Here is a 27,976-nt window from a genome sequence, read left to right as displayed (position 1 = left end):
GGGAAGAGTCCTGCAATGGGCATTCAGAAGAAAAGCAAAGGAACAGGCATTTCGACTTATAATGACCGAAGACATCACCTCCTTATGTTTCCTCCTCCCCGAAAGTTGTGAGAGGGAACCTAAAAAGTTGATATTCACTCCTTTTGCTAGCGGGAGGCACTTCTGGGTGCCAGCACCCCGGCGGTACCTCACACTGGCGCCTCCGCGCTGCTGCTCGGCCTCAGCCCCGGCACGGGACCCTGCGCTCTGACCAGGTAGAGCCTAAGGGGAAGGGGAAGGGGAAAGCGGGGCGGACGGGACGAGGAAGGAGGGGGAGGGTAGAGGGAAGGCAGACAGGTTTGTTCCGTCTTCCTTCTCTTGGAGGCCCAGAGCCTACCTCCTTGGGTTTGTGTGCCGGGCCCTCGCCTTGCCGGGCCAGCCCCTTCCCTCTGGCCCTGCTCTGGCAGCGGGCTGAGCAGGCGGTCGCTGCTCGGGACGGGCTGCGGCTCCACCTCCGAGAGACCCTGACTGCCCCCACGCATGCTTGCTAGTCTCCCTAAACTTTCCTGCCCGTCCAAGGCTGACTGGCCCCCTAGTCTTGCCTTCACTGCTGTGCTCCCCTTAGCCGACTCTGGCACCTTTCTTTGACTCCCTCCTGGGCCCTTGATATGCTTTTATTTTTGCCTTTATTTCAGTCAGCAGATCACTAATTAAGAAATTCCACTCTTCCTCTTTCAGGATGTTTTTCAGACTGAGCTAGGTATTGACTCACACACTGGAAGAGATGGCGCTCTCTTTCAGTGACAAATGAGGATCAGAAGATCTTTGTAAGTACAAATTATAACTTTCTGGAGTTTGAAAGACTGCCTCTGTCAGCTTTCCATTTGGCAAACTTTTTGTAGTAAGTAAACCAGTTACGTTGTCTGAATTTAAGATGGATTTTTACTTTTATCAATAGATTGCAGTCCTGGCAGAACGGTGCTTCGATCTATTATGGTTAAGGCAACTGCTTGCTAGATTCTTTTATTCAACAAATTCTGGCACAGCGTGGTGATATTTAAAAACACTCAAATTCCACAAGAAGCCATTCTTAAAGGGGTAAGACTAGTACTTTCCTTCTTTGGCCACAAAATGTTTCTTCAAACAGTATGACATTCATAAGAACCTGTTGATTTTACAAAAAGTAAGTCACAAGCCTTTGGGATCAAATTCTGATTTCCAAAAGTGTTCATAAAAAATTATTTGCTTGACAAAAACTGAGGATTGCTTTGATGCTTCTGGCACCATTTAATTCCAAAATCTTCTGATCATACTACAAGAATAAAGAATAATTAAAATGATGCTTAAACACACAAAATTTTCTAGCTTGTAAGGTGTCATTAATGTATTTTACATAACTTATAGCTTCAGTTTGTTTAAAAATGGTGGGGGTTTTTTGGTTGGTTGGTTGGTTTTGCTCCACAACGGCACATTTTTAAGAACCTTCTTTTCTTATTATTAGAATTCCATCAGTGGCTTTGAGCATGTATGAAATTTTAAAAGCATGCCTAAAGCTATTGTTTCTTTAGACCTGGGAATTTTTATACTTTTTTTCATTGAAACTGTCATCCTCAGCTATTGCTTTAGCATTTTGTCCATTGAGTATTTCTGTACTCCTTTATCAGAGAGAGAATCCTTACTTTTACTTTAATTCTCCATTTGTTTTTGAAAATTAAAAATCTTATTCTGTTCCTTGAAGAATCTCTTCATACTAGCTTTCACCAAAAGCATGTGTCTTTCTTTCTGCTCTTCCCTCCCCATGTGCCCCTACTCCCGTGTTTCATTGAAGAGCACTTCACACCATACTGCTCAAATGCAAATACTGTTAGCCCAGATTAGAACACTTTCAGACAAGCTGATCAGGTGCAACAAAAAAGTTCGTGTAAGATTAAGGACCTATGTTTTGCTTGTTAATAGTAACTGCTGATTTCCAACCTGGTTATTCCCAAGTATCTTGCATTATACTGTGTTTTTTAAATCCTTGTCAAAAGAATGAAGGGAACTATTCTTCGTTCAACAGAACTTCCACTGTATGCTGATATGGTATGCCAACAGGGATTTACAATTAAAAATCTGGTGATAAATGATTTTTCTTTATGTAGTGGATCATAGTTACATCGTTTATAACAACTGTATTTCTTCTGGATATGAGGGGGTGAAAAATGAAAATACAAGAATTGAAAAGCACTTCTTTCCTTTTAAAGTGTAGCATTTTGAATCTCCATATGTAGATGGGAACTGAAACCAGGTCTGATTGGTTTACTGTATGGCTTGTTAAAGGTGCTTGTTGCAGTAGTCAGCATCCACATTCTTTTAGATGCTTCCTAATCTGGATCTGCCTACCAGGCAGTCTGAAAAAAAGGGATGTGAAATACTTCTTCCATCTCCTTTGAGTGATTTGTGGGACGATGGCATACTTGTAAAGAACAAGAGAGAATAATCAGAGAGAGAGAGTAGCTACATACTTTGAAGTCATTCTAGAATATTGCTGGCAATGTTGTAGCCTCCTGCCTCCAGCTACTTCAGATACTAGGAAATTTCTGATTGTAAATCTCAGGGCAGCAATCTTACAACAGTAAGTATATGTTTTCTGAAATTGCAAAAGGTTTAAGTAACAAACCCAACCAAATGGAATGCTAACAAGATTTCTTTTGGCAGCTCTCTGTGAAATGTGCTGCATGTGTGTGTGATTTGTCCATGCATTTTTGGGTCAGTGACCAAGCAATGCTTTCTGTCTTGGTTGCAGATGTTGAATTGAGCTGATGATGCTCCTAATCTGTCTGATTTGTAAGCAAAGGACTAGCTCTGCCTTTGGTTGCCAGTTAAACTGGTGTTCTGAGGAATCTCAGAGAAGGTACTCCACATAGGTATTATTTAGAGGTGTTTCCCACTGTGTTTGAAAGTACAGTTGACTACATATGAAACAGTTCAGTACAAGCTGCTCCTTCTCCTCCTCAGCTAATGCTTATTGGTTATATAGACAAAATTGTTGATCACATTTTTTTCCAGCAGGCTCAAATTTAGCTGTCAAAATATGTCCACTCTATCACTGTGTTGTTCTCATTGAAAGCAAGGGATGTTCCTGATAGCTGTGTCTACAAGATCCAGTCTTGCAAAGTTTATATTCTGTGTGCAGGAAAAAAGCACTGCCTTGTCCTGTGGTGTCAGCTGGCTTGGCCTCTAAATTTGAATGCTTCTATGAGAATGTCAGTTTAATCAGAAATGTAAAATTTCTCTAGTTAACAAGAAAATGAAAGAAGGAATTGCTTTCTGAATTTAAAATAAAATTACCATGACAAATCTAGATACCTTTTCTGATACATGTTGTGATTAAAAAATAAAACATTGGATTTGGAACATCCTCTTCAGTATCAGGCAATAGTTACACTGCTGACTTGTTCAAAGTCATTTGTTTCACTGCGCTTGTGATGAAATTGGAATCTGTTTTTCTTAGGCTTTCAGAACAAGAAAGAACCATTGTTTCATTCCTCTGGAAAAGTGAGAAGTAGGTCAATAAAATGTCTCTAATATTTTTTTTAATGCTTGTCATTGAAGCTGCCACTGGTAAGTATAAATCTTCATTTCACTAGTAGAACTGTCAAAACATTTGCTGAATATGTGGCATTTTCTTGATAGTTGCTTAGAGTGGGGCAAGTTAGGTGTTTCGCAGTTTTGAACAAAATCTTAAAGGTTTGGGCAATTTTAGCCCAGTTCCAGACTTAGGAAATTTGGTCCAAAATACCAAAGTCAGAAAAAGAGTAAAGAGGCTACCTGAAGACATCTGATGATGTGGTATGGGAGAATGTTTGTATAAAGAGCCACCACTAGGAAGAGGATGAGTCTGCTTATTTTTCTGTTAGTCAGTAGTGTGGTCACAACAGCTGCTAAACAGCAAAAATCTCTGTGAGAACCTCAGGAGAAATAGAAACCGAAGGCTTATTTTATTCTTGACTAATAATGCTAGACCATGGTCCTTTTTCTGTATTTTTAATGACTACTCTATGCAAAGGTACATATGGGAAATTTGACTGGAAAAGCAGACTTTGAGACTAAATTTTAAAAGAAATCTAGATGTGGAATGGCTTAGTTTTGGGAAGAAAAGGCAAATGTTAATTCATAGGATCTCTGGTTTTGTGGTAGCTGCACCGTTCTAAGGATTAGCCATGTTTGTCATGTCAAACCATATGTGAATAATTTCTCTTCCCCTCCTTCCATTTGTTGTAGCTGCTTTACTATAGAGTGAGGTCAGATTTGTGCATTTGTGCCTATTTGATTCTGATGCTGTTGGACCCACAAGAAATAATCTTAGGGTGATGCCTTTTTTGTTACCTTTCTTTTCCTGCTGGTTTTGCTTGGGTGAGATAAAATAACAATTTGGAAAACTGAGTCTTCTGGTGGGCATAACTGGAATAAATAAACACTGCCAAACCACTCTGCTGAAGGGAAGTAGCTTTGTAAAAGACCAACGGTGTAACAAATCACTTTAAAGTCAGACTAATGTAATTTCCTGAAAGTAGTACCTGGCTTTCTAATGTGTCTTTTTCCTTCATTCTCTGAAGACAAGCTGTGTCCCCTTCGTGCCTCCATTGATGTGCTAGAAGGGGAATATTTTTTCCTTTGTTATTTTGAGTCAATGCAAGAACATTTTCAGGAAGAAGTGTACACAATAAACTGGTACAAAGAAAATGCTGGAAAGCAGCAACCGATAAAAGAAACACACAGGATTGTTTCCCAAAAGAATTTGCTGGAGTTTTGGCCAGCTGAACTCAGTGACTCCGGGAATTACTCTGTCACTTACAGGTGGGTACACAAGCTGGTGGCTGAACCTCTTCCTTTGGCAATTGTCTATGAAGAAGCTAATTTCTTTGTTTTGCTTTGTATGGCTTGTGGCATCTGTACAAAGGAGGTGCAGGAAACAGCATTAACTGTAGTGCTGTTTTCCATTTCATTTCAGTGTAACCATCCAGCAGACCTATGATATTTACAATTTCCAATCAGCAGTTTCAGCCTTTTAAAGGTTCTGTAAACTCTTTGGTAAGGCAGGTAGCATATCTGCTGCTTTGTGATTAATTACCTAAGCAAAATGAGTGATAGGCAATCCTCCCATCCACTGGCAAATAAAAGGAAACATTTGCTTGTCTTTTCCACCAGACTTGTTCTTCCTTAATGTCTTGAGTGGATCTTATGCTATGAAGCCTGTCAAGCTGTGACATATCTTAACTCTGCTTTCTGTGTAAAACCTTGCATGCTTGAGGACATTGAAAGAAAAAGTGAAATAATTGGATTTGTTTTCTTACTGTTGTAGAACATCATGAGTCAAAATGATAAATAAGGGTTTGCCTCAGCTATTTGGTTATAATCTCCATTAGACCACCATGAAAGACTAAAGGACTAAATGAAAAGTTTTCTGTGTGGAGTTCTGATGAATAACTTGCACCAAAACTGTACCTCAGCATTTAAAATTGAAGCAATCATTAATCTTAAGCAGAAAAAAATACAGTAAATTACAAGAACTCTACAAATGAATATAAAAAATTATGCAAGTTTCAAAACTGAGAAAACCAGCCTTTTATATAGGAAGAGATGCCAGAAAAAGACTAAGTCAAACTGTTAGGATGGAGTTTGTTAAGATAAGTATTCACTGGAAAACACAAATGTCTGAACCCTTTGTGAAATGTCTTGATTTGCTGATCTGCTTAAGCTAGAAACTCAGAAGAAAGGTTTTGAATTAGCATTCATTTGGGATTCAAAGTTTTAATTTTCTGCCTTTTTATTAATTTTCTAGGACTTTATAATACTGCTACATTTTAAAACTCAGTTTGCAAGGAAAGCATTTGTATTTTGGAAAAAGAAAATGTTTCTTCATTAAAAATATGTTTTGACCATTGAAATAACTTTAATTTTATTCCCCCCCTCCCCCTGAATACTCAATTTTGTTAGGACCAGAGTGAAAACATGTGTCAGGATTCCTCATGCAGGAACTCTTCGCAGGCCTTACCACTGGAGCAATAGGAATAAGGCAATTATTAGGGGATTCTAATTGGGATATTTAGCTATTGGAGAGCATGTTAATGGAATTACATTTCTGCAAATGCAAAAGATTATTTACAGATACAGCTTTCTTCAGATAGAGGAGTTCAGCCATCTCTGCAGCTAGGGATTCTTCAGATAGGGATGTTTAGTATTTAATAACAATGTCAATTAGAATGGAATAATTTTCAGTTCAGAATATCAATAATAGATTAAAATTTGGAGAGTTGAAAGCAGAAACTCCAAGTATATTTTTATTTAACTTTTTTTTTTTTTTTATTTTAATCTGTTTAGAGATAAGTATTTGTAAGCTCTAGGGAAATGATGTGCCTGTAACTGTTTGGGCAGTTTTCGAGAGCGTAATTACAAACATACTGCAGATTTTTGAGACAAGTAAAAGAACACATATTAACAGATACTGCAATCTAACTAAATTTAGATTTATTTTTTTTTTTTATCATGTTACAACTAACAATATGCAAGCAGCAAGAGGTAAAAATGCTGTAACCATGTATGTGTGGTAATATTTAGGTAATACACCTAAATATATTGGATGTAAGAATCAGAAGTTTTCCAGTTAATGTAGAAATGTCCTTCTGAGACACAGCACAGATAGCTAGTGTGTGTTTGTGTGTGTTATATGCTCATGTGTGTTTGTTAGTATAGCAGACTTAGGATATAAATTCAGGAATTCACAGACATCATCTGTAAGCCTGTATGTGTCCATCTTCAGCAATACTTCTTGAAAATGAAAGGTTTCACATGCACTTGTAGTGGCAGAGGTAAAGAGAAAAACTGTCACACATCTCTGTCCAGATTTCTAATTTGTATGTTTTTCTCATAGCCTATATCCTGTGATTATCAAAGGAAAAAGTAGAATACATAAAAAAAGGCAGGTTGTTTGGTTGCTCTGTATTAGTGACCTAGAAACTGGGGGAATTGGTAGGTTCCTGGAAAAAAAAATAAAATCTTCTAAGGGCTTTCACTTCCTGAGTCAAGATAGTTTTAATTGTTCCTACTTGGTGTGTTTGGTGGGGGAAGTAGAAAGGCTGTTAAGCCAGAAATAGTTTTGTTCCCCACAAATTATCAGTAAAGACTCAGACAAGTGAAATCTGAACAGAAATATAACAGTTCACAGCCTAGCAGCTTAAACAAGACAATTTGATGCATATTTGTCGTTGTTGAAAATCATGTATATAACAGACAACTTAAAGTTATGTAAGCCAAACTAATCTTAGAGTGCATAGGCATGTTTTTGTTACCTTCCAGAGAGCTGTTCCTTGCCAGATTTTGGCTCACCAGGTAGAAGAATATCTCGATCCAGTTTAGGTGAAATACTCCTATTTGTTGAAGTGATTTCACCACATATGATCACAGAAGAAAGCCTCTGTGGAGTGACAGTGTTGAGGAGAACGTGTAGCTGTGTTGATCCTTCTCTTCTGTCTGCTGAATCCAGATAGTAAAATCATTTGGATTTTATCATTAGATGTGTAGTTACCTAAAGAGACACAAAGAACTCATGGAATTAATCAGAACTAATGTTTATATATACAATTAAAATTATCTTAGGTATCTCTATTGTTAGGGGGAGAGAGAGGCCTTTCTGGGGCACAGGTTGTCTTGCTGAACAATAGGTGAGGACTCCACCCACTGTGAATACCCAAGCGAGTACATCTCTGATGGGAAAGTTTTGATAAGCTTTTTCCTGTTTATGCCACCATAGTTAACTGATCGAGAAACCAAACACCGATGGTTTGATTTAGATAGTCAGTCGCCATTATGACTAAAGAGGTAGTCAAGTGAGTAAGGAAAATAAGGAGAATCTGTGAAGGCTGGAAAAAAGGTACAATGAGTGATCTTAAAAGGGCGATCTTAAAAAGGGGCAGGGAGAAAACAAACCAAAGCCAACTCAAAAGTTGGTGTAAATTCATCATATAAATGATCATAGAATCAGAATGCATTGAGTTGTAAGGGACATTTAAAGGTCATATAGTCCAAACCCACTACAGTTGCAGGGACATCTCAGAGCCCCTTCAAGCCTGTCCTAATAGTTTTTCTGAATCTTCTCTATTAAAAGGCATGCCATCAAGAATGGTATTTAAGCTGATACATTTTGTAAGGCTTGCTTCTCCATTTCAACTGCTTTGTCCATTAGCTCTTCTCATCAAAATGGTTCTTGACGTGGTTTCTGTTCTCCTAGGAATGATTCTTTCTTCTTTTATATTTGAAGTACCTAGCAATGAAATAACCCACAGCTATAATCTGATTCTTTAGAGAAATAAGTGGATAGAACATAGCAGATATCTAAAGGTCAACACTCAGTTTCTAGATATTCAAGAGAGGAATTTTTTTAGCATATTCTCCTGATTTTTTTGTCAAAACTGCATGGGACATCATGACTCTGTTTTAGAAGTGTAGTTCCTGTCTCTACCAGTCAACCTGCGATGGCCAGGTATCATAGATCTCTTATCAGTGCAGACTGAAAGACAAAGGAGGTGAATCCTTTCCAAAATGTCTTGTTTTGCAGACGTGTTTGAGTCCAACTGTGATTCAGTAATTCATGAGACTTCTGTAATATTTAAATATTTCCAAAGTATCCATGACTATCTGCATGACTTCAAACAATGAATACTGTTGCTTTGTGAATGATAACAGAGTTGTCCATCTTTTTTTTTTAATCTATTTTACAAACATATTTTTTGTGACTCCTCTAAACCTTAGCAACGCTTAGGAGATTGAACCTGCAAGACCACTATCTGGCTCAAGGTCCTAAAACTCTCATGCTCCCTTGTAATTACACACGATACCACAGATTGATGCATCCTTGGTTGATACAATATATACCGTCATATTCTGCACTTACAATTTTACTGTCTTATGTTTTGTGATAGATATTACAGTATCACAGTATCACAGTACCACCAAGGTTGGAAGAGACCTCAAAGATCATTGAGTCCAACCTGTCACTACAGACCTCATGACTAGATCATGGCACCAAGTGCCACGTCCAATCCCCTCTTGAGCACCTCCAGGGATGGTGACTCCACCACCTCCCTGGGAAGCCCATTTCAATGACGAATGACGCTCTCAGTGAAGAACTTTCTCCTCACCTTGAGCCTAAACTTCACCTGGTGCAGCTTGAGACTGTGTCCCCTTGTTCTGGTGCTGGTTGCCTGAGAGTAGAGACCAACCCCTTCCTGGCTACAACCACCTTTCAGGTAGTTGTAGAGGGCAATGAGGTCACCCCTGAGCCTCCTCTTCTCCAGGCTAAACAATCCCAGCTCCCTCAGCCTCTCCTCATAGGGCTTGTGCTCAAGGCCTCTCCCCAGCCTTGTTGCCCTTCTCTGGACACGCTCAAGTGTCTCAATGTCCTTTCTAAACTGAGGGGCCCAGAACTGGACACAGTACTCAAGGTGTGGCCTAACCAATGCAGAGTACAGGAGCACAATGACTTCCCTGCTCATGCTGGCCACACTATGCCTTAGTTACATAATCTCTTTTACTATGGGAAATAACACATATTTGGGGGTGGAAATGTAATAAAAAGGAATACAAATAACTAGGTCACTGCAGATGTACTTTCTGCCTAACAGATACATTAAAGAAATTATTTGTATTTTATTGTCTAACTTACTAAGATGCATTCCTTTAAAAAGTTCCTAAACCTGATTTTCCTATTTTATTTTTTTTTCATAGCAGTGGAAAACAAAATTTCACAGTTCAAAAGTGGACATTGAATGTACTAGAAAGAAATAAAAGCAGCTGTTTCAACAAAAATCATTTAACTACAGAAATTAAAAATGCTGGAACTGGCCACTCGCTGAAATGCAGTGATTTGTCTGTCAATGAAAATGACAGCATAGCATGGTTCAAGGTAATTACTGAAACAGTGTCACTGAAATCATTGGATACAGAAGAAAAATGTGATTACAGGGAAAAATGCATTGCAAACAAATTTTTAAATTCATCTACAAATCTTGTAATGCTTTACTTTCTCAGGTTATTTGGGGGAAAATAAACAACAACCTTTAGACAGATACAGTTTTTCTCTGCTCTCTGTTCTGTTAGAAAAAGATATCTGCAATCAGAAATCATTAATAAACTGGTAGTTTGGAATTAAAAGATCTGATGAACATGCCTGTTTGCTGAGTTAACCAGCTACTACTTTGCTGATATATGCATTATCCTGAAACTAAATGAGGTGCCAAGATACTTGCTTTACAGTTGACATGTGCTTGTAATAAGAAAAAGGAAAAAGCAAACATTTTGGTTTTGCTGGTTTTAAACACTTTTTACAAAGTCTGTAACAGATACTGTTCTGCTTATTTTGGACATAGTCTTCTCTCCAGCAGCTTTTTCCAGAGCACAGATGATAGTTGTGTAAAACACCTGTAACTATTGGATGTTGTGCTCATCTACTAGATGAAACACTCTGAATAGATCCCTTCCACCCTGTTGATATGCATTACCTTGGCCAGTGCTCCTTTTTCCTCTCGGGGTCCTGGTTAGAGTAACAGACCTTTTTCAATTCATTGTTGTTCAGGGCCTGGGGGGATAGGACCATTGATGAGCAGGGCAATAGGTGGATATGTTGTCCTTAGTGAAGGACCGTACCCCAAACTTCCTCTTAGTTAATCTGAATACGCCAGTGCCTAATACAAAACCCAATAAATACTGTGTGAGACAGATGATGCAGCCATCCTTGCATCTAAACAGTCTTTGATGCTTAACTCTGAAAGTTTTCAAAGCCTTCTTGGTTGAGATAAAACAGGTGAGGTTATATGTGCTTTTGTGTATAGGATCCCATTAGTAATTTTCCATATGCATTGAGGAAATGCCTTTTTGGTGGACAATTTCTAGCAGTGACCATTTCCCTTCCCAGACCAGAAACAAATATTGCTACATTTTCACCAGACATTGAATTTATCATGTGCTATGAATTAAAACAAGATATTCAGAAGAATCAGAAGGAAAAATTAGAAGGAGATACTCAAGCTTTGGCTCAACATGACTGGGCAACCTGATCTAGTTGAGCATGCCCCTGCTTTCTGCAGAGGGGCTTGGTCTAGATGACCTTTGGAGGTCCCTTCCAACTCAGACCATTCTGTGATTCAACTCAAAACCAAAATTTGTTTTGTGGTATAGGGACAGTATACAAACATAAGTCCCCAGAGATGGTTACTTTCCCTAATGTTGAGGCATTTCGCTTTAACCTGAATGCTCCTCAGAAGTCTAGACAACTTTTGGCCACAAGCAGGTGACATCTGCAGACCCAAGCCAAAACCCCAACAACCCCACGCCTCCTTTGGATCAGATGAATGTCATTGAGATAGTGACAAAGCGATGAGGAGTGTATAAAATTTTCTATTTATATCATTAAAGTTTTGAATGCATGTTTGTTATAGAATGACATTTTCTGTCTCTGTGAAGGACTGTAAGAACTACAAAAATGAAACAGAGCGGGAACTGGATTTTAAAACCTTAGCAGTGGAGCACTCAGGGATATATACCTGTAAAATTTTAATTCATCATGAAGGGAAGACATACTACAGCACGAATACAATTAAGCTGGTAGTAAAAGAAGGTAAGAAAGCTTTTTAAAGTTTTGTAGCATGCTTTTTAGTTCTCTTTGCTATATAACATTTTAACCACAGTTCTCATTTGACAAATATATACAAGAGGGATCAGATCTGCTAATCTAAACTATTTCACAGTAATTTCAAAACTGAGAAAGCAGCAGCATAAGTTTGTGTGATGTATTACCAAATTTGAAAAATGTGTTTAGAATGTTTTCCCTACAGTTGTGCTTTTTCAAAATTAGCTGTTCTAAGTAAGCCATAAAAGCCTACTAAGAGTTGCAGGGAGGAGTCTTCCCAAGCACTGTAAACTGCATTGTGTATATGTGCATGTGGAAAAATATCAACAGGGCATTCTGTGTTTTAAATTACTCAGTAATTCAAGGCCCCAGATGTTGTTCTTTAAATTAAATGGAATGTATATGACTAGTTGTAGAAATAAAGCAAATCTGTAACTTTTACTGTGGTAGAATGTGAGCAAACTATTACTTCAATAGCAGTACTTTGTATTTTAGATGCACCAGAGGCTACAACTTTGGAGATTGTTGGACGCAATGAAGAAATTCAAACAGAAATAGGTATGAAATTAGTGCATAAATCTTTGTGGTAATTACTGCATATGCATACTTTTGTTCTGTTGTGGTTGATAGCCTGGTTGTGTGTAATCAAACTAATAATTATCTGTGTGCACCCTTCAGGATCTGATCTGTCCTCACATCTGGTTATATTTTGCATAGTGTATTTCATGACTGATATACAAGTACACTAAATGTACCCATTTACAGATGCAGAAGTGGAAACTGCTATGACCAGCAAGGAAACATGGTGTTGGTGATAAACCATGAAACCACAGAGTCATAGAATTGCATAGGCTGTAAAGGTTGAATTCATGGGTTGGAAAAATGTTTTTGGTATTTAATAAATCACATTCACATTTAATCATATTTCTGGCTTATAATTTTGATCATAAACTATAACAGGGGTGCAACCATTAACCTAACACTGCCAAAACCATCTGTCTATGGCTCGCCTTTGTAGATAGGCAACCCTATGGAGTAGTGTGTGAAAGACACCTGGTATGTTCACTGACACATTACAGCAGTAATGATTAATCACCTTAGTACCTGATGCAGATGAGGATGTTATTCTGCAGAGAAATGAGAAATGTGAGGACTGACAGCCCTGGCAAAGCAAGCATGAAGGTCTGTTGCTCCAAAGAATTAGTTGTATTATTAAAAGCCAAGACTTTAACTGTGCTTCTAGCACAGTGCATCTCTCACCTGGTTACTTAGTCTTTCCTTTTCAAGTCTCAAAATTTGTATTTACCTCCTTTGCTTAGCCAGGACCTGCATATGCTGATTTTATTTCCTGCTACAAATACCAGTTAGGAGGTTCTTTTTCCAGTGGTTATGCCACAATCCTACGATGCTCCCAACCTCCCAGTACTCTCTTACCTTCCACTTACTGTGCTTGTCCCAGCCCTTAGAATGTAGCAGGATTCAAGTGATTATGAACCCCCTGTCTTCCATTCCTTATCTACCTTGACAAGATCATTTGATAAAGTCGTTGAACTACCTGCTAAGTGATGAGACAGATGACATGGTAGAGAGTGAAGGGGAGCTTGGATGAGCTAGGGCCATGGTCTTTCTAACCCGTAATTTTTTAGATGGCATTCTATAATATTTCCCTGAAAATGGCTGTTGTGTATGGTGAAAAAGCTGTGAGGTAGATGATACTAGAAGATTATATTTCAATTTGTGCAACTATGATTTGAGTTTCCAAGATTCAAATCTTAGAAGGACAGATTTTCAGATAGATCCTACTTTTAAAGTTTTTAAACTTCCACTAGAAGCATCCACACTGATAAATCTTGTAGTCAGCTTATAATGTGTGGCCTTAGAGAATTCCTGGGGAGATCTTGCTTACTGAAAAGCGTTTGTGCATGATGGTCTGAACAACTGTCTTCTGTGGCTTAATAAAGGGCATTCTAGATGTGTTCCCTGGAAATGATGCTGTCATAACTTAGAAATCGTGACCTTGTTCTTATGGGTGATTTTAACTTGCCTGATATCTTCTGGGAACTTAACACAGCAGAGAGGAGGCAGTCTAGAAGGTTCTTCGAGTGTATAGAGGATAGCTTCTTATCCTAGCTGCTGTGTGAGCCTACCAGGGGTAAGGCTCTGCTTGACCTTCTTTTTACAAAGAAGGGCTGGTGGGAGATACGGTGGTTGGAGGCTGTGTGGGGTCCAGTGACCATGAGATAATTGAGCTTTCAATATGCAGTCAAACTAAGAGGGGCAGCAACAAAACCGCCACTCTGGACTACCAGAGGTTGGACTTAGGTTACTTAAGGAACTAACTCAGAAGGTACCTCCTGGACCCCTTAAAAACCAAGGGGTCCAGGAGGGCTGGACCTGCTTCAAGAAAGAACTCTTGAATGTGCAGGAACAGGCTGTGCCAATGTTCCGGAAGATGAGCTGCTGGGGCAGATGGCCAGCCTGGATGGGCAATGAACTTCAGAACGAATTAAGGGAAAAAAAGAGGGTGTATCAATTTTGGAAGGAAGGAGAGGTTACTCATGAAATGTTTAAGGATGTTTCTAGGTCATGTAGAAAAAATATTAGAGAGGCAAAAGCCCATTTAGAGCTTAGACTGGCCTCTGCTGTGAAGGCCAACAAAAATCCTTTTACAAATATATTAATAGCAAGAGAAGGGGCAAGGACAACCTCACCTCCTTGATGGACACAGAGGGGAATATTGTAACTAAAGATGAGGAAAAGGCAGAGGTACTTAAGACCTTCTATGCCTCAATTTTTAATAGCACGATAGGTTGTCTTCTGGACAACTGGCCTCCTGAGCTGGCAGATGGAGGCAGGGAGCAGTGTAGTTCCCCTGTGATCCAGGAGAAAGTAGTTAGACACCTCCTTAGCCGCTTGGATCCCCACAAGTTCATGGGACCGGATGGGATCCATCCTAGGGTGCTGAGAGAGCTGTCAGATGAGCTGGCCAAGCCGCTCTCCAACATTTTTCAACAGTCCTGGCTCACTGGAGAGGTCCCAGATGACTGGAAGCTGGCCTGCGTGATACCCATCCACAAGAAAGGCCAGATGGAGGAAGCAGGGAATTCCAGACCTGTCAGTGTGACCTCAGTGCCAGGCAAGATTATGGAACAAGTCATACAGGATGGCCAAGGGATCATGGAATTATAGAATCTTAGAATCAATAAGGTTGGAAAAGACCTCAAAGATCATCAAGTCCAACCTATCATCACAGACCTTATGGTTACTAAACCATGGCAGCAACTGCCACGTCCAATCCCCTCTTGAACACCTCCAGGGACGGTGACTCCATCGCATCCCTGGGCAGCCCATTCCAATGGCTAACAACTCTCTCAGTGAAGAACTTTCTCCTCAACTCGAGCCTAAACTTCTCCTGGTGCAGTTTGAGACTGTGTCCTCTTGTTCTGCTGCCGGTTGCCTGGGAGGAGACACCAACCCCCACCTGGCTACAACCTCCCTTCAAGGTTCTATAGACAGCATGGATTTAGGAAGGGCAGGTCCTGCCTGACCAACCTGATCTCCTTCTATGATCAAGTGACCCGTCTGGTGGGTGTGGGGAAGGCTGTGGATGTAGTCTATCTGAACTTCAGCAAGGCCTTTGACACCGTCCCCCACAGCAAACTGCTGGCTAAGCTGTCAGCTCTTGGCTTGGACAGCAACACTCTGTGCTGGGTTAGGAACTGGCTGGAGGACCGAGCCCAGAGAGTGGTGGTGAATGGTGCCACATCCAGCTGGCGGCTAGTCACTAGTGGTGTCCCCCGGGGTTCAGTGCTGGGCCCAGTCCTGTTCAATGTCTTTATTGATGATCTGGATCAGGGGATTGAGTTCATCATCAGTAAGTTTGCAGATAACACCAATCTGGAGGCAGGTGTTGATCTCTTAGAGGGTAGGAGAGCTTTGCAGAGGGGGGTTGACAGGCTGGACAGATGGACAGAGTCCAATGACATGAGATTTAACACATCCAAGTGCCAGGTTCTACACATTGGCCACAACAACCCCATGCAGTGCTACAGGCTGGGGTCAGAGTGGCTAGAGAGCATCCAGGCAGAGAGGGACCTGGGGATACTGGTCAATAGTAGGCTGAACATGAGCCAGCAGTGTGCCCAGGTGGCTAAGAAGGCCAATAGCATCCTGGCCTGTATCAGGAACAGTGTGGCCAGCAGGATCAGGGAAGTCATTGTGCCCCTGTACTCAGCACTGGTTAGGCCACACCTTGAGTACTGTGTCCAGTTCTGGGATCCTCAGTTTAGGAAAGATGTTGGCTTGCTGGAATGTGTCCAGAGAAGGGCAACAAAGCTGGGGAGGGGTCTGGAGCACAAGCCCTATGAGGAGAGGCTGAGGGAGCTGGGGTTGCTTAGCCTGGCGAAGAGGATGCACAGAGGAGACCTTAATGCTCTCTACAACTACCTGAAGGGAGGTTTTAGCCAGGTGGGGTTGTTCTCCCAGGCAACCAGAACCAGAACAAGAGGAGACAGTCTCAAGCTGTGCCAGGGGAGGTTTAGGCTGGATGTTAGGAAGAAGTTCTTCATAGAAAGAGTGATTGGCCATTGGAATGGGGTGCTCAGGGAGGTGGTGAAGTCACTATCACTGGAAGTGTTTAAGAAGTGCCTGGATGAGGCACTTAGTGCCATGGTTTAGTTGATTAGATTGTGTTGGGTGATAGGTTGGACTTGATGATCTCAAAGGTCTTTTCCAACCTGGTTAATTCTATTCTATTCTATTCTACTCTACTCTACTCTACTCTACTCTACTCTACTCTACTCTACTCTACTCTACTCTACTCTACTCTACTCTATTCTATAGTTGCAGCTAAGCTCAGGTCATGCTTTCCATGACACTGTTTAAAATAAAATGCCTTGTGAATCATCAGATCTCACCTTCCAGAGCTGCAGTTTTCTGACCTTTGCCACCCAAAGGTACATCTGTCTTTTTAGTTTTATTCTTTCTGCATTCTGTAGGCTGGTTCCCCATAGTGAAACTGGGTCCTACCCTTTAACTGGACTCTTGACACTTTAGTGCTTTGAAGCTCTCTAATGTAGCTGACTGATTGAGATACTTCTTTGCATATTTGGTATTATGCTGAATTCCCAAAGTGGTGCTGGGATGAGAATTTCCTCTGTGACACTTCTGCAGAGGCTCTAACAGTTTTGATTTTATTGAGTCATAGTGTGTAGTTTAGGTATTGTAATCAATTGGTTGTAATTCCCCTTACCAGTTACTTATTTTACCTGCCCCTGGGGCACTGGTGATGAGCCATGCTCTCCTGTTCCCTGTCTGCAGAACACAGTCTAGTTCATAGAATCATGGACTATCTTGAATTGGAAGGGACTTACAAAGATCATCCATTCCAACTGTATCACAGTATCACAGTATCACAGTATCACTTAGGTTGGAAAGGACCTCGAGGATCATCGAGTCCAACCTGACACCGCAGACCCCATGACTAGACCATGGCACCAAGTGCCACGTCCAATCTCCCCTTGAATGCCTCCAGGGTCGATGACTCAACCACCTCCCTGGGCAACCCACTCCAATGCCGAATGACTCGCCCGGTGAAGAACTTCCTCCTCACCTCGAGTCTGAACCTCCCCTGGCGCAGCTTGAGACTGTGTCCCCTTGTTCTGGTGCTGGTTGCCTGGGAGAAGAGGCCAACTCCCTCCTGGCTACAACCACCCTTCAGGTAGTTGTAGAGGGCAATAAGGTCACCCCTGAGCCTCCTCTTCTCCAGGCTAAACAATCCCAGCTCCCTCAGCCTCTCCTCATAGGGCTTGTGCTCAAGGCCTCTCCCCAGCCTTGTTGCCCTTCTCTGGACACGCTCAAGTGTCTCAATGTCCTTCTTAAACTGAGGAGCCCAGAACTGGACACAGTACTCAAGGTGCGGCCTAACCAAAGCGGAGTACAGGGGCACTATGACCTCCCTGCTCCTGCTGGCCACACTATTCCTAATGCAGGCCAGAATGCTATTGGCCCTCCTGGCCACCTGAGCACACTGCTGGCTCATATTCAGGTGGCTGTCGATCAGCACACCCAGGTCCCTCTCTGTCTGGGAGCTCTCCAGCCACTCCGACCCCAGCCTATAGCTCTGCATGGGATTGCCATAGCCAAAGTGCAGCACTCGGCACTTGGACTTGTTGAAAGCCATCCCATTGGACTCTGCCCATCTTTCCAGTCGGTCGAGGTCCCTCTGCAGAGCCTTTCTACCCTCTAATTGACTAACATCTGCCCCTAACTTTGTGTCATCTGCAAACTTGCTGATGACTGACTCTACCCCTTCATCCAGATCATCAACGAATATGTTGAAGAGGACAGGGCCCAGCACTGATCCCTGGGGGACACCACTGGTGACTGGCCTCCAGCTGGATGCGGCACCGTTCACTACCACTCTCTGGGCCCGGCCCTCCAGCCAGTTCCTAACCCAGCACAGAGTGTAGTGGTCCAATCCACAGGCTGACAGCTTAGTCAGCAGTTTGCTGTGGGGGACGGTGTCAAAGGCCTTGCTGAAGTCTAGGTAGACCACATCCACAGGCCTCCCCACATCCACCAGACGGGTCACCTGATCATAGAAAGAGATCAGGTTGGAGAGGCAGGATCTGCCCTTCCTGAATCCATGTTGGCTGGACCTGAGCCCTTGGCCATCCTTCAGGTGCGCAGTTATTGCTGCCAGGATAATCTGCTCCATCACTTTCCCTGGCACTGAGGTCAGGCTGACTGGCCTGTAGTTTCCAGGTTCCTCCATCCGACCCTTCTTGTGGATGGGGACCACGTTGGCCAGTTTCCAGTCATCTGGGACCTCACCAGTGAGCCAGGACTGGAGGAAAATGATGGAGAGTGGCCTAGCTAGCACATCCGCCAGCTCTCTCAGCACCCTAGGATGGATCCCATCTGGTCCCATGGACTTGTGGATATCCAAGTGGCTCAGCAGGTCCCGAACTAACTCCTCATGGATTTCCAGGGTATTACTCTGCTCCCCGACCCCAACGCCCAGCTCCGGAGACCACTCGTCCTGAACTCCTGCCTTGCTGTTAAACATTGAGGTAAAGAAGGTGTTCAGGACCTCAGCTTTATCCTCATCCTCAGTAACTGTGTTCCCCTCCAGGTCCACTAGGGAGTTCAGGTTCTTCCTGCCCTTCTTCTTATTGTTAATATATTTATAAAAATGCTTTTTATTATCTTTGACTGAGGTGGCCAGCTTCAGTTCCAGCTGGGCCTTAGCCTCCCTAATTTTATTCCTACATAATCTAACAGCTTCCTTGAACATACCTCGAGAAGCCTTCCCCTCCTTCCAAAGGTGATACAGCCTCCTCTTCCCCCTTAAATCCTCCAGGAGCTGCTTGCTCATCCAGGCTGGTCGCCTTCCCCGCCGGCTTGCCTTCCGGCACATGGGAACCGCCAATTCCTGTGCCTTCAAGAGCTCCTGTTTGAAGTAGGTCCAACCCTCCTGAACCCCTTGGTTCATGAGGGCTGGTACCCAGGGGACTTTGCAGACAAGTTTTTTAAATAGGCTGAAGTTCGCCCTTTGGAAGTCCAAGGTGGAGGTTCTGTTGGTGCTATGGAGCTTTTAGTTCTCTGCTTTTAGTTCTCTAAAGCTTGAAATTCTCTCATATTTTAAAATTCTTCTGACTGTGACATTTTATTTGAGAGAAAGCAGTGGATGACTGTTACTCGACAACAGGGTGTAACAGAGCCCTGTGCATGTGAAATGCTATGCAGGGGCTGAAAAGTCCAGAAAGGAGCGCAGTTCATCAGATACATTGCTTGGAAAGTGAACATTTTACTGCACTGTAAATATGAATGGTATTTCTGACTAGATCTTTTCATGTTATGCTTTGTTTAGGTAAAGAAGAGGTACTAAATTGCACAGGTTTCTTGGGTTATTGTATGCAAGAAGATGCCAGCCTCTACTGGTTAATTAATCAAACATTTCCAGAGAAATGCACAGGTATCCCTGAGAGGGAACCTTCAATATGTGAAGAAGAGTCAAAGACATTACAGTAAGTTTCCTGAAAATACTATGCTTTTGTTTCTATGTGATAATCTCCTGTATTCTGTGGAACTGCAAATTCAGTAAAACCTCAGCCTGAGGTTCTTTTAGAGCCTTTTCTGCAAAGTCTTCCCCTTAGCCAGTTGTAAGTCTCTGTAGTGTTGCTAATACCATTCCTTGTTGTAGGCTGGGAAACAAGGTCTATGTCACAAGGTTACTACGGATTAAAAAAGTAACAGATGAGGACATGCATCATAATTTTACCTGCGTGTTTCAAATGGATGAAAATACACAAATAAAAATAGTGAAACTGAAGAAAGGTACAGTGTTATCTATGACTTATACTGCTCATATGTAACTATTAACCATGCCAACCTCCTCAATCCTGACGACATGATACAGACTTAACAACATCCCTCCAGATGTGTCTGTCTGCTTCTGAAGGCCCTAGTGCTGGACCTAACAATCCCCTGGGTGATTATTTCTCCTGCACAGGGGTGCAGGGGTTGCTGCTACATCTGCTAGAGCAGATGTGTGTGGACTACAGTTTGGTCTCTGCTCTGGACACATCTCTGGATGACAGATCTTTGGGTGGCAATTTGTTAGATCACATGACAGAGTATTCCTTGTCCTCTTTTCATCATCAAATCAGTGGGATGACAGAGCGTAACTACCCAAAGCTTGGTGCAGTCTAGTGTCTGTTGTTTGGACAGATTTGTTTATTAAGCAGCTCTTTCTAAAATGAAAATCTGGTATTTTCATTGGTTGCTGTGGTTTTGGTTGATTGGTTGACTCCTTCCTCCCCAAAATGTAAGTCTTTTATATTCCTGATAGTGCCTGAAACATACTGGTTGATGGTTTCTCCCTTGTCAGGGACCCTATCCTTCTAGGTATAGAAAGCTAACTGCTACTCTATAGTCATGATTCACATCTATAGACCAGATGGCCTGGAGATTCATAGCAATGGTCATTCCTTGCTTATTTTCCATTTCTCTCAGGCCTTTACAAGTTTTACTAAAAGGAAATATGTGAAATTAGAGTAGTCCAACAAGGATGTATATAATAAAGCAAATGAAATACAGACTACAATGAGCATGACTTGACAGTACCTTCATAAAGACTTCACAGAGATTCAAGGGTTGAAAATATGTATTTGGAACTAAAAAGACAAAGATAAGGGAACTAGGGGAACAAAAAAACAACCAAACATAAAACCTGATAGAGACTAGAGGTAGAAGGAAAAGGAATTCTTGTCCAAAGAGCTTAAAGGGTACTGTTATGAACGGATTGAGAGAGGGGTGAGAATAACAGGAAAGAAACTGGAAAAAAGCCTGGCCATAGAAGTGAGTGATGTTTGGGATGCTGTATATCTATGAAGATTTGTAGTGTCAGTCTTAGTCCCAACTATAGTGATTTATATGCGTAAAGGGTGTGTGAATGTTTCTCTAGTTTTTAGAGTAATCCATGTTCTGTAGTTCTTCTCCATCCCAGGACAAATGATATGCATATATACTTCAAGTATTAGCAGGAAAGAATTCACATCACCAGTGTGATTTTTTTGAGTTTGATTTTAAGGTGCCATCAATATTGAACACAATAATCTCGCCATATAATACTCTTTGTTAAGGGTATAATTTCTTGGGTTTTGTTTTACAGGGAAGATCCAAGATATGCCTGAGCACATATTTACAACTGCAATGGTCCTTGCTGTACTATTTCCATGTGTTGCTGTAGCTGTGATGTTTTTCTGTGTCATGTTTAGAATCGAATTAGTTCTATTTTACAGGAACCTATGCAGAAGAGATGACACTGCTGGAGGTATGACTTGTTTAATGTTGACGTTGAAGTAAGTGTATTCATTAAAAAATTGTTTCTGATTGGTTCTATAAACAGTCATCTTTGAGGAAAAGACAAAATAAATCCAAGAGTTTTGTGAGTAGAAACAGCAAAGAATACATAAAAGAGAACCTTGTCAGGTTCTAAAGCGAGTTTTTTATACACCTGAGGTGGTAACAGGAGATAAACACAGAGAAAAATTTGTCTCTGGAGCAGGTAGTAAAATGGCCATGGTTAGATGCTGCTTGAATGTGCTCTGTTCTGACATATTCTTCATCACAAAAGCTGACTAAAGTGAAGAAGTTTATAATTATCTGTAAAGAGGGTGAGCACTCTTGGAGCTGGCAGGCAGGCAAAGAGACAGAAATTTCTTTTCACATCATTTGATACAGCTTGGTGAGGTGAAGGTTAAAATACTTCCTTGACTGTAGTGTATGCAGGTATGTCATGAAATGCACTTAAGGAGAGCAGAAGAGTGTGCTAGCAGTATCATACCAAGCAGCACTGCTGTGACCTTTGCTAAAGGAGCAAGTTTGACAGTTACCCAGTCCTGGGTATGATTTTTCTGAAACGTGTACTCAAAAATTATTCTTTTAGATTTCCTTAGTTGCTAAATCAGCTTGGATATAGCTTAAATAAACTGCATTGTTTGGAGAATTCCTAGTGGATGCCATTTATGCCAGTCACTGTTATTTAGCTATCTGTTGACATTAGCTGTCACTGGCTTACAGGGAGGATTTCTGAGAACTTGGACTATGTCAACCTGGGGGACCTGAGCTTCTGATAGTAGGCTATGGGTTTCCTACTCGTAGAGTTCTTGTATGTGTTGGTTTTCATGTACTTTAGTTTGTTCTCTCTTATTGTGTAATGGTTTGGCATTTACCACCACATTAACAAAAGCTTGGCTGACTCAGTCGTGAAAGCAAATGGAAGCTATATTTACAAGCAATAACTACACTCTACAATGGACTGCAATGAATATGTACAAATATACAGTATTTACAATAGTATACAGGTATTTACAATCAGAAAACAGCACAGAAACCCAACTGAACCCCTTTCTGGGATTCCCCAAAAGGAGCGGGGGAACTGCTCTGCCCTCCCCTAACCTCCCTCCCACCCCCCCTTCTCTGCTTAGTTAGAATGAAAAGAGAAAAGAAGTTAGGAGCACTGTTAGCTCAGAGTGTCTTTACTCATTAGTGTTCTTATCTCAAGGTCAGTGGTGATAAAATTCTCCCAGCCGAGCAGAGCAGAACCAGCAGCCAGGAAGGAAGGAAGGAAGGAATGAAGTGGGATGTGTGATGCTAGGGGCTACATCTCACACATCTGCCCAATGAAATTCATTTAGAATAATCTTTTGTTTTCCTTTTTACAACAAACTGTGAATTGTTTATACTTCTCCACTCCTCTGCTCAAACTCTGCAGCTAACTTTTAAAGGCATAGCCTGAAACTGCTACAACATGTAGTAAAGCATCCAGAAAAAGGGAAAAAAAGAACACAATTTGAGACACAAAGCTTTGTGCCCCACTGTATCAATCCAGAAAGCTGTTCTGTAGTGAAGTTCAATTAGATATCACTCTATGGGGTAAACCCAGCTTCTGGATTGGTCTTTGATTTTGTGTTTGCAACTTACAGCCCAAAGCATGACCAGACATGGTATACTTCTGTAATTAAAATAATAAATTAGTTTATTGTCTGTAGCCAGTACTCATTCTGTGGAGCTACTTGATAGTCTTAGATAAAGAGTAAAGCAAATGTGGAAATCAATTGTCAAATACAATCAGAATCTTTTTTATTGAATTTAAATTGATTCAGGGTTTTTCTGTTTTGTTTTGTTTTATTTGAAGACTGTTCTAAGTATCAAAGGAAAGAGCAGGGTGTCTCAGTGCTTTGCTACTGAGGCAGTAACTTTGAAAACCAGAATGGTAGATCAGGTATTGTATTTCTAATGGTTATCAACAAGAAAGCAATTGGTGATTTCTTTCTAGATGGAAAAGAATATGATGCATTTGTGTCTTACTTGAAAGACTGTGCTTCTCCTACTGAAGAAGAGAGAGAATTTGCTTTGAAGATATTACCCATGGTATTAGAAAAACACTTTGGGTACAAGTTATGTATATTTGAGAGGGATGTATGCCCTGGAGGAGGTAAGTGTATTAAGTGTTCTTGTCATTAAATAAGTGCATCTTCACACATAGTTAGAAGTCTGTAATTAGAAGGAATTCTGTCAAATGTGTTGTGCATGAAAATGCTGTATTTTCCATGTAATCTAGACCATGTGCATGCAGAGTTCACATGCATACATGTTACATATTATATAAATTTATTTATGAATTCACGTGCGCCTCCACATGCACACATCTTTGATTACTCAGAACCAAGATGAACAGATTTAAAAGCTAGCACAGAGAAAGTGAAAACACAGTATATGTCAGGTGCTCCACAGTGACAGTGATCTTGCTCTGCTTTTGCTGTGAGCAGGCACCTATGAATGAACTTACATTTACTGCACAAAGCAGATGGTGTTTCTGGTACTCTGAGTTATTCTCAGGTAACTTGTATATTTACTTTATCTTCATTATGGTGGTTGAAACTATTTTGTGAATGTAACAGTGTGGTAACAACACAGAAACAAGAACATGGGATTTTTTTTTTTTCTCTAAGTGGCCTCTGGATATATGGCCTTTTGCAAATGCTTGGGAAAAAAAGGTAGTGTATGATTCAATTTAGTCCAAAGCTGAGGAATGAGATTCAATTGTTAAAAACATTGAACAATAAGGTTAGTCAATGTCCCTCACAAGGCAGGGTCTTATTTCCTTGTATCCATTTCTGACATTTTTTTCTAACCTAAGAGGTGCCACAGCTCCTCCAAGCCAGTTTGTCCAGTTATTTTCCCTCTGTAAGTATTAGATAAAAGCTTTTTGGAATGTTCAATCTGATTCTTTAATCAGTTTAATCTCATTGCCCTGCAATATTGCAAAATGTCTTTGTTACAGAGTATTTCCTTTTATTTGCAGAAGCATTTGGTACGTTGTAATATCCTTGTTAGCCTCCTTCTCCCCTTTGTTTTCTCTTCTTTAGGTTGTTCCTAAAGTTTGCTTTGCTTTTCCCTACAAGGCAAGTTGTCTAGAGCTCTGGTCTCTCTAGACCTTGTTCCATGGTGCTGGAGGAATCACAGGAAGTTGTGCATGAGAATTCAGTTTGATGCATAGATATTTGAAGGGCATCATCATTTGATTTCATTCATTGCTTGTCATGACAAAAGTTGAGGATCTAAAATATAGTTGGAACTCATTCTGTCATCACATGCTAATCTTCTCAACCTTGGATTACTGGCAATAATTTGAGTGCTCAGTGATATAATGGAAGGAGTAACCTGAGGGTTACTGCGTATTTGCAGAGATAGATTGCTGTTGATAACTTTCTGTGGAACAACTCCAATAGTATCTATCATGAAAGAGCAAAGAGGTGTCTGGTTGGAGTAAAAATAAAGTTTGCTGTCACCTTCTAGACATGTCACCAGTGCTGTACAGCTGCCTATGGTAGCTGGAGATTGTATGAAAGTTCTTGCCTGCTCCAGAGAATAAGCTTTGGTCATACCTGAGCTCATTTTTGCAGACTCTTCATCTATTATGCATGTTATCTCTTCTTAGGGACAATATGCTTATGTGTTGTCATTTTATAAAAAGAATATTTTTGGTACACATATGATAGTCAAAGGATTAGTCAGTTCATTGCCTGTCCTTTCAATTTACTTTAATAACACATTTATCTTCAATTTGCAGCAGTTTTTGATGATATCCACTCATTCATTGACAAAAGCCGAAGATTAATCATTATACTGAGCCAAAACTATGTTTCTGACAGAGCCATATATGAACTTGAGAGTGGACTGCATAAAGCTCTAGTTGAAAGAAAAACTAAGATCATACTAATTGAATATATGCCTATAAGTGACTACAGTTTCTTGCCAGAATCACTGTCTCTTTTACCATCAAAGAGGGTGGTGAAGTGGAAAAAGGATAACTCTCTTCCTGTGAATTCCAGATTTTGGAAGAACCTTCGGTACCTGATGCCAGCCAAACCTACCAAGATAAACACCAAAGGGCACTACAATATTCTTGACCTAGGCTCAGAAGGGACTAAACCATGGACTGAGGACTGTGACTTTAATGCACCTTTGTAACAATTCTGGAGACAGAAGATGTTGTGTAAAACTGTGTATTTTGCTAGTAGAAAATACAAAATGCACACTTACTTTGGGAAGAAAGTGTTCTATTGAGGCCAGCTCTGAGATCTGAGATTAATGTAGAAATTGTTACAGTGAATAAACTGATGTTAAGCCCAATGACAAATTATATTCCAGAGAGCTTCCTCAGCAATCTGCAAAAGGAACAGAAATTTTCTTCTGCATAGGACTTACCCCATGGCATGAAGCACAATTAAAACCAGTTTGATTTCACGTTTTCCAGTAATGTAGAATATTAGTTATACTTGCATACATTCTGTGGCTTCTCAATATATGTTTCAGTGTTTGCAAAAATTTGTTATTTAGATGTTCTTGGTTTTGTGTTTCGATACTTGTTAAGGATCCTGCTTGAGAGTAGACCCAAATGGCTCAAGCCCTAGAGAGCTTGGCATACAGGTTTTGGGCGATGTCAATATGAAAAATCAAGTGAAAACAGGAAAGGAGGTTAGGAAGAATAGGACAGATATATTTGAGTTAACAGCATTAGCTACTGAGTTGTTTGTGGTCTAGACAAGCCAAGTGGGAGTGATTTGGAGCCATGGCAAAGACTTTATATCCTCCTATTTCATTGAGAATACTGTAAATGCTCTTTCTGGCAGGTAGAAGAGGGGGCTGGGACATAGGTAATGCTATTATTTCTCATGGACACTGCTATCTGCATTATACCCTGAGCTACCTTCAGCTGAAGGATGTAGGGGATTTATGTGCAAATGACATCTTTGGCATGTATACTCCTAGCCTTTTGGAACACTTTTTAAAAACAAACTTAGTAATGTCATTCAAAACCGTGGCAGTCCTCCCTTATTATTAGTTGCCTGGCAGAAGATACCAATCTGACAAAACTTCCTGGATAAAACAGAACCATATACTCTCCTAGTACCAATGGATAAAATTCAGTGGAGAATCATTTTGGAAGACCTTTCATCAGTTTGATAAGAGACCATCAAGGCTAAGCCCATGCTCATGTTTTTCTTGTATTCAGTTGATGCTAGTTCAGAGGAGATATCTCTTTGACACTGACAATTCACACAGTGGTAGTGGAGGGGCTTTGTTATCTTCTCAGTATGCTTGAGAAGACAGTTGGAATGCTGGGTGTCATGGCAGTGCCTCAAGATTCAAGAGAATGAAATACTGTATTGTTTGTCAAATATCCTGTAATCTAGCATAATTTCTGACAATTGTTCAAGTAAAGGCTAAATGTGGATTTACAAAATGGAAACAATACGATTTCCAGGTTAACACTCAGATGAAAAGGGACAAAGGAATAAGGCACACATCTGTGGTGTCCTTCAGATCAGTCTCCCTCTTTCTATCAGGCAGCTAGAGATAGTGAAATGTGGTACTTTGGCAAAAGCTGCTTCCTGGCTTAAAGTTTTACTAAAGAGTATTTCTGCTCTGTACATGTGTCTTTATATTTGCAAATCTGTCCTGAGGTTCTGTTCTCTACTAGTGTGTCCTGAGACTGGTAATCACAGATCAGTTTTAACATTCTCCTTCAGGATTAATAGGTGCTCCTACTTCAGAAATTCCATCAGACCTGCTGGGCACATCCATTTCTTGGCCAGACAGCTGAGAAAAAAGTTAGTAACTTTCCTGATACTTAACTGAGATCGTAAACTTGCTCCTCAGCCACATAGCTGTTCACGTGCTGCCACTGACAGATTGCTTAACAGTATACAGTATCAAATCTGCTATGGTATGCGTGTCAATATGGTTAGTGAACATGGTTTGTTAAAAGCTGTGGACTGAGCCTACACTCTATGAGAATCTCTATAAATTGAGATTAAATTTGCCATGAATGCCCCCTCACTTCAGTCAGGAGAGCTGATGTGGCTGCATATGCCTGCTATATATCATGAAGTTGTACCTTGAAGACTCTGAGACCATCCACACTTTGACTGCAATGATGTTTTACAGAAATACAATTTGAACATAAATGTTGGCAAGAATTTTGACTGTTGCATATAGTATCAGTACTGGCAGCATAGTACCATATAAAAGCCTGGAAATGTAGAAGGTTTGTGAACAATTATTGTCCGTGCATCCTGCCCTATGTGTCTACCTTCAGTGTTTGCACCAGTTCTGGGGAGGCTACTTGAATGAATAAGAGAATCCATCACAGAATCACAGAACATTAGTATCATAGTATCATAGTATCAGTCAGGGTTGGAAGGGACCACAAGGATCATCTAGTTCCAACCCCCCTGCCGTGGGCAGGGACACCCC

The 27,976-nt window shown here is 40.8% G+C and overlaps 1 protein-coding gene across 12 annotated transcripts; it reads left to right on the top strand.

Moving 5' to 3' along the window:
- Window positions 1-2: 2 nt before the first annotated feature.
- IL18R1 (interleukin 18 receptor 1) lies at window positions 3-27,976 on the top strand. Of its 12 annotated transcripts, none has more exons than XM_068138031.1 (14): window positions 10-254; window positions 718-806; window positions 938-1,077; window positions 2,765-2,872; window positions 3,473-3,582; window positions 4,578-4,818; window positions 9,745-9,922; window positions 11,479-11,632; window positions 12,140-12,202; window positions 19,518-19,674; window positions 19,851-19,984; window positions 21,321-21,482; window positions 23,490-23,648; window positions 25,287-27,976. In XM_068138031.1, exons 5-14 carry the CDS (start codon window positions 3,537-3,539, stop codon window positions 25,685-25,687), a joined length of 1,695 nt encoding a protein of 564 aa, XP_067994132.1. In that variant the 5' UTR covers window positions 10-254; window positions 718-806; window positions 938-1,077; window positions 2,765-2,872; window positions 3,473-3,536; the 3' UTR covers window positions 25,688-27,976. The 12 variants fall into 12 exon arrangements, with proteins under 12 accessions (XP_067994214.1, XP_067994173.1, XP_067994184.1 ...); XM_068138053.1 differs by having other exon boundaries at window positions 2,765-2,885; XM_068138093.1 differs by having other exon boundaries at window positions 12-254; window positions 3,473-3,523; window positions 25,287-27,975.

This window comes from Melanerpes formicivorus, unplaced genomic scaffold (assembly GCF_026170545.1).
Source record: "Melanerpes formicivorus ecotype bairdi unplaced genomic scaffold, bMelFor1.0.p_v2 SCAF_1, whole genome shotgun sequence".
Taxonomy (NCBI): Eukaryota; Metazoa; Chordata; class Aves; order Piciformes; family Picidae; genus Melanerpes; species Melanerpes formicivorus.
Note: the sequence above shows the minus strand (reverse complement) of the source record. Positions and strands in the feature narration are given on the sequence as shown.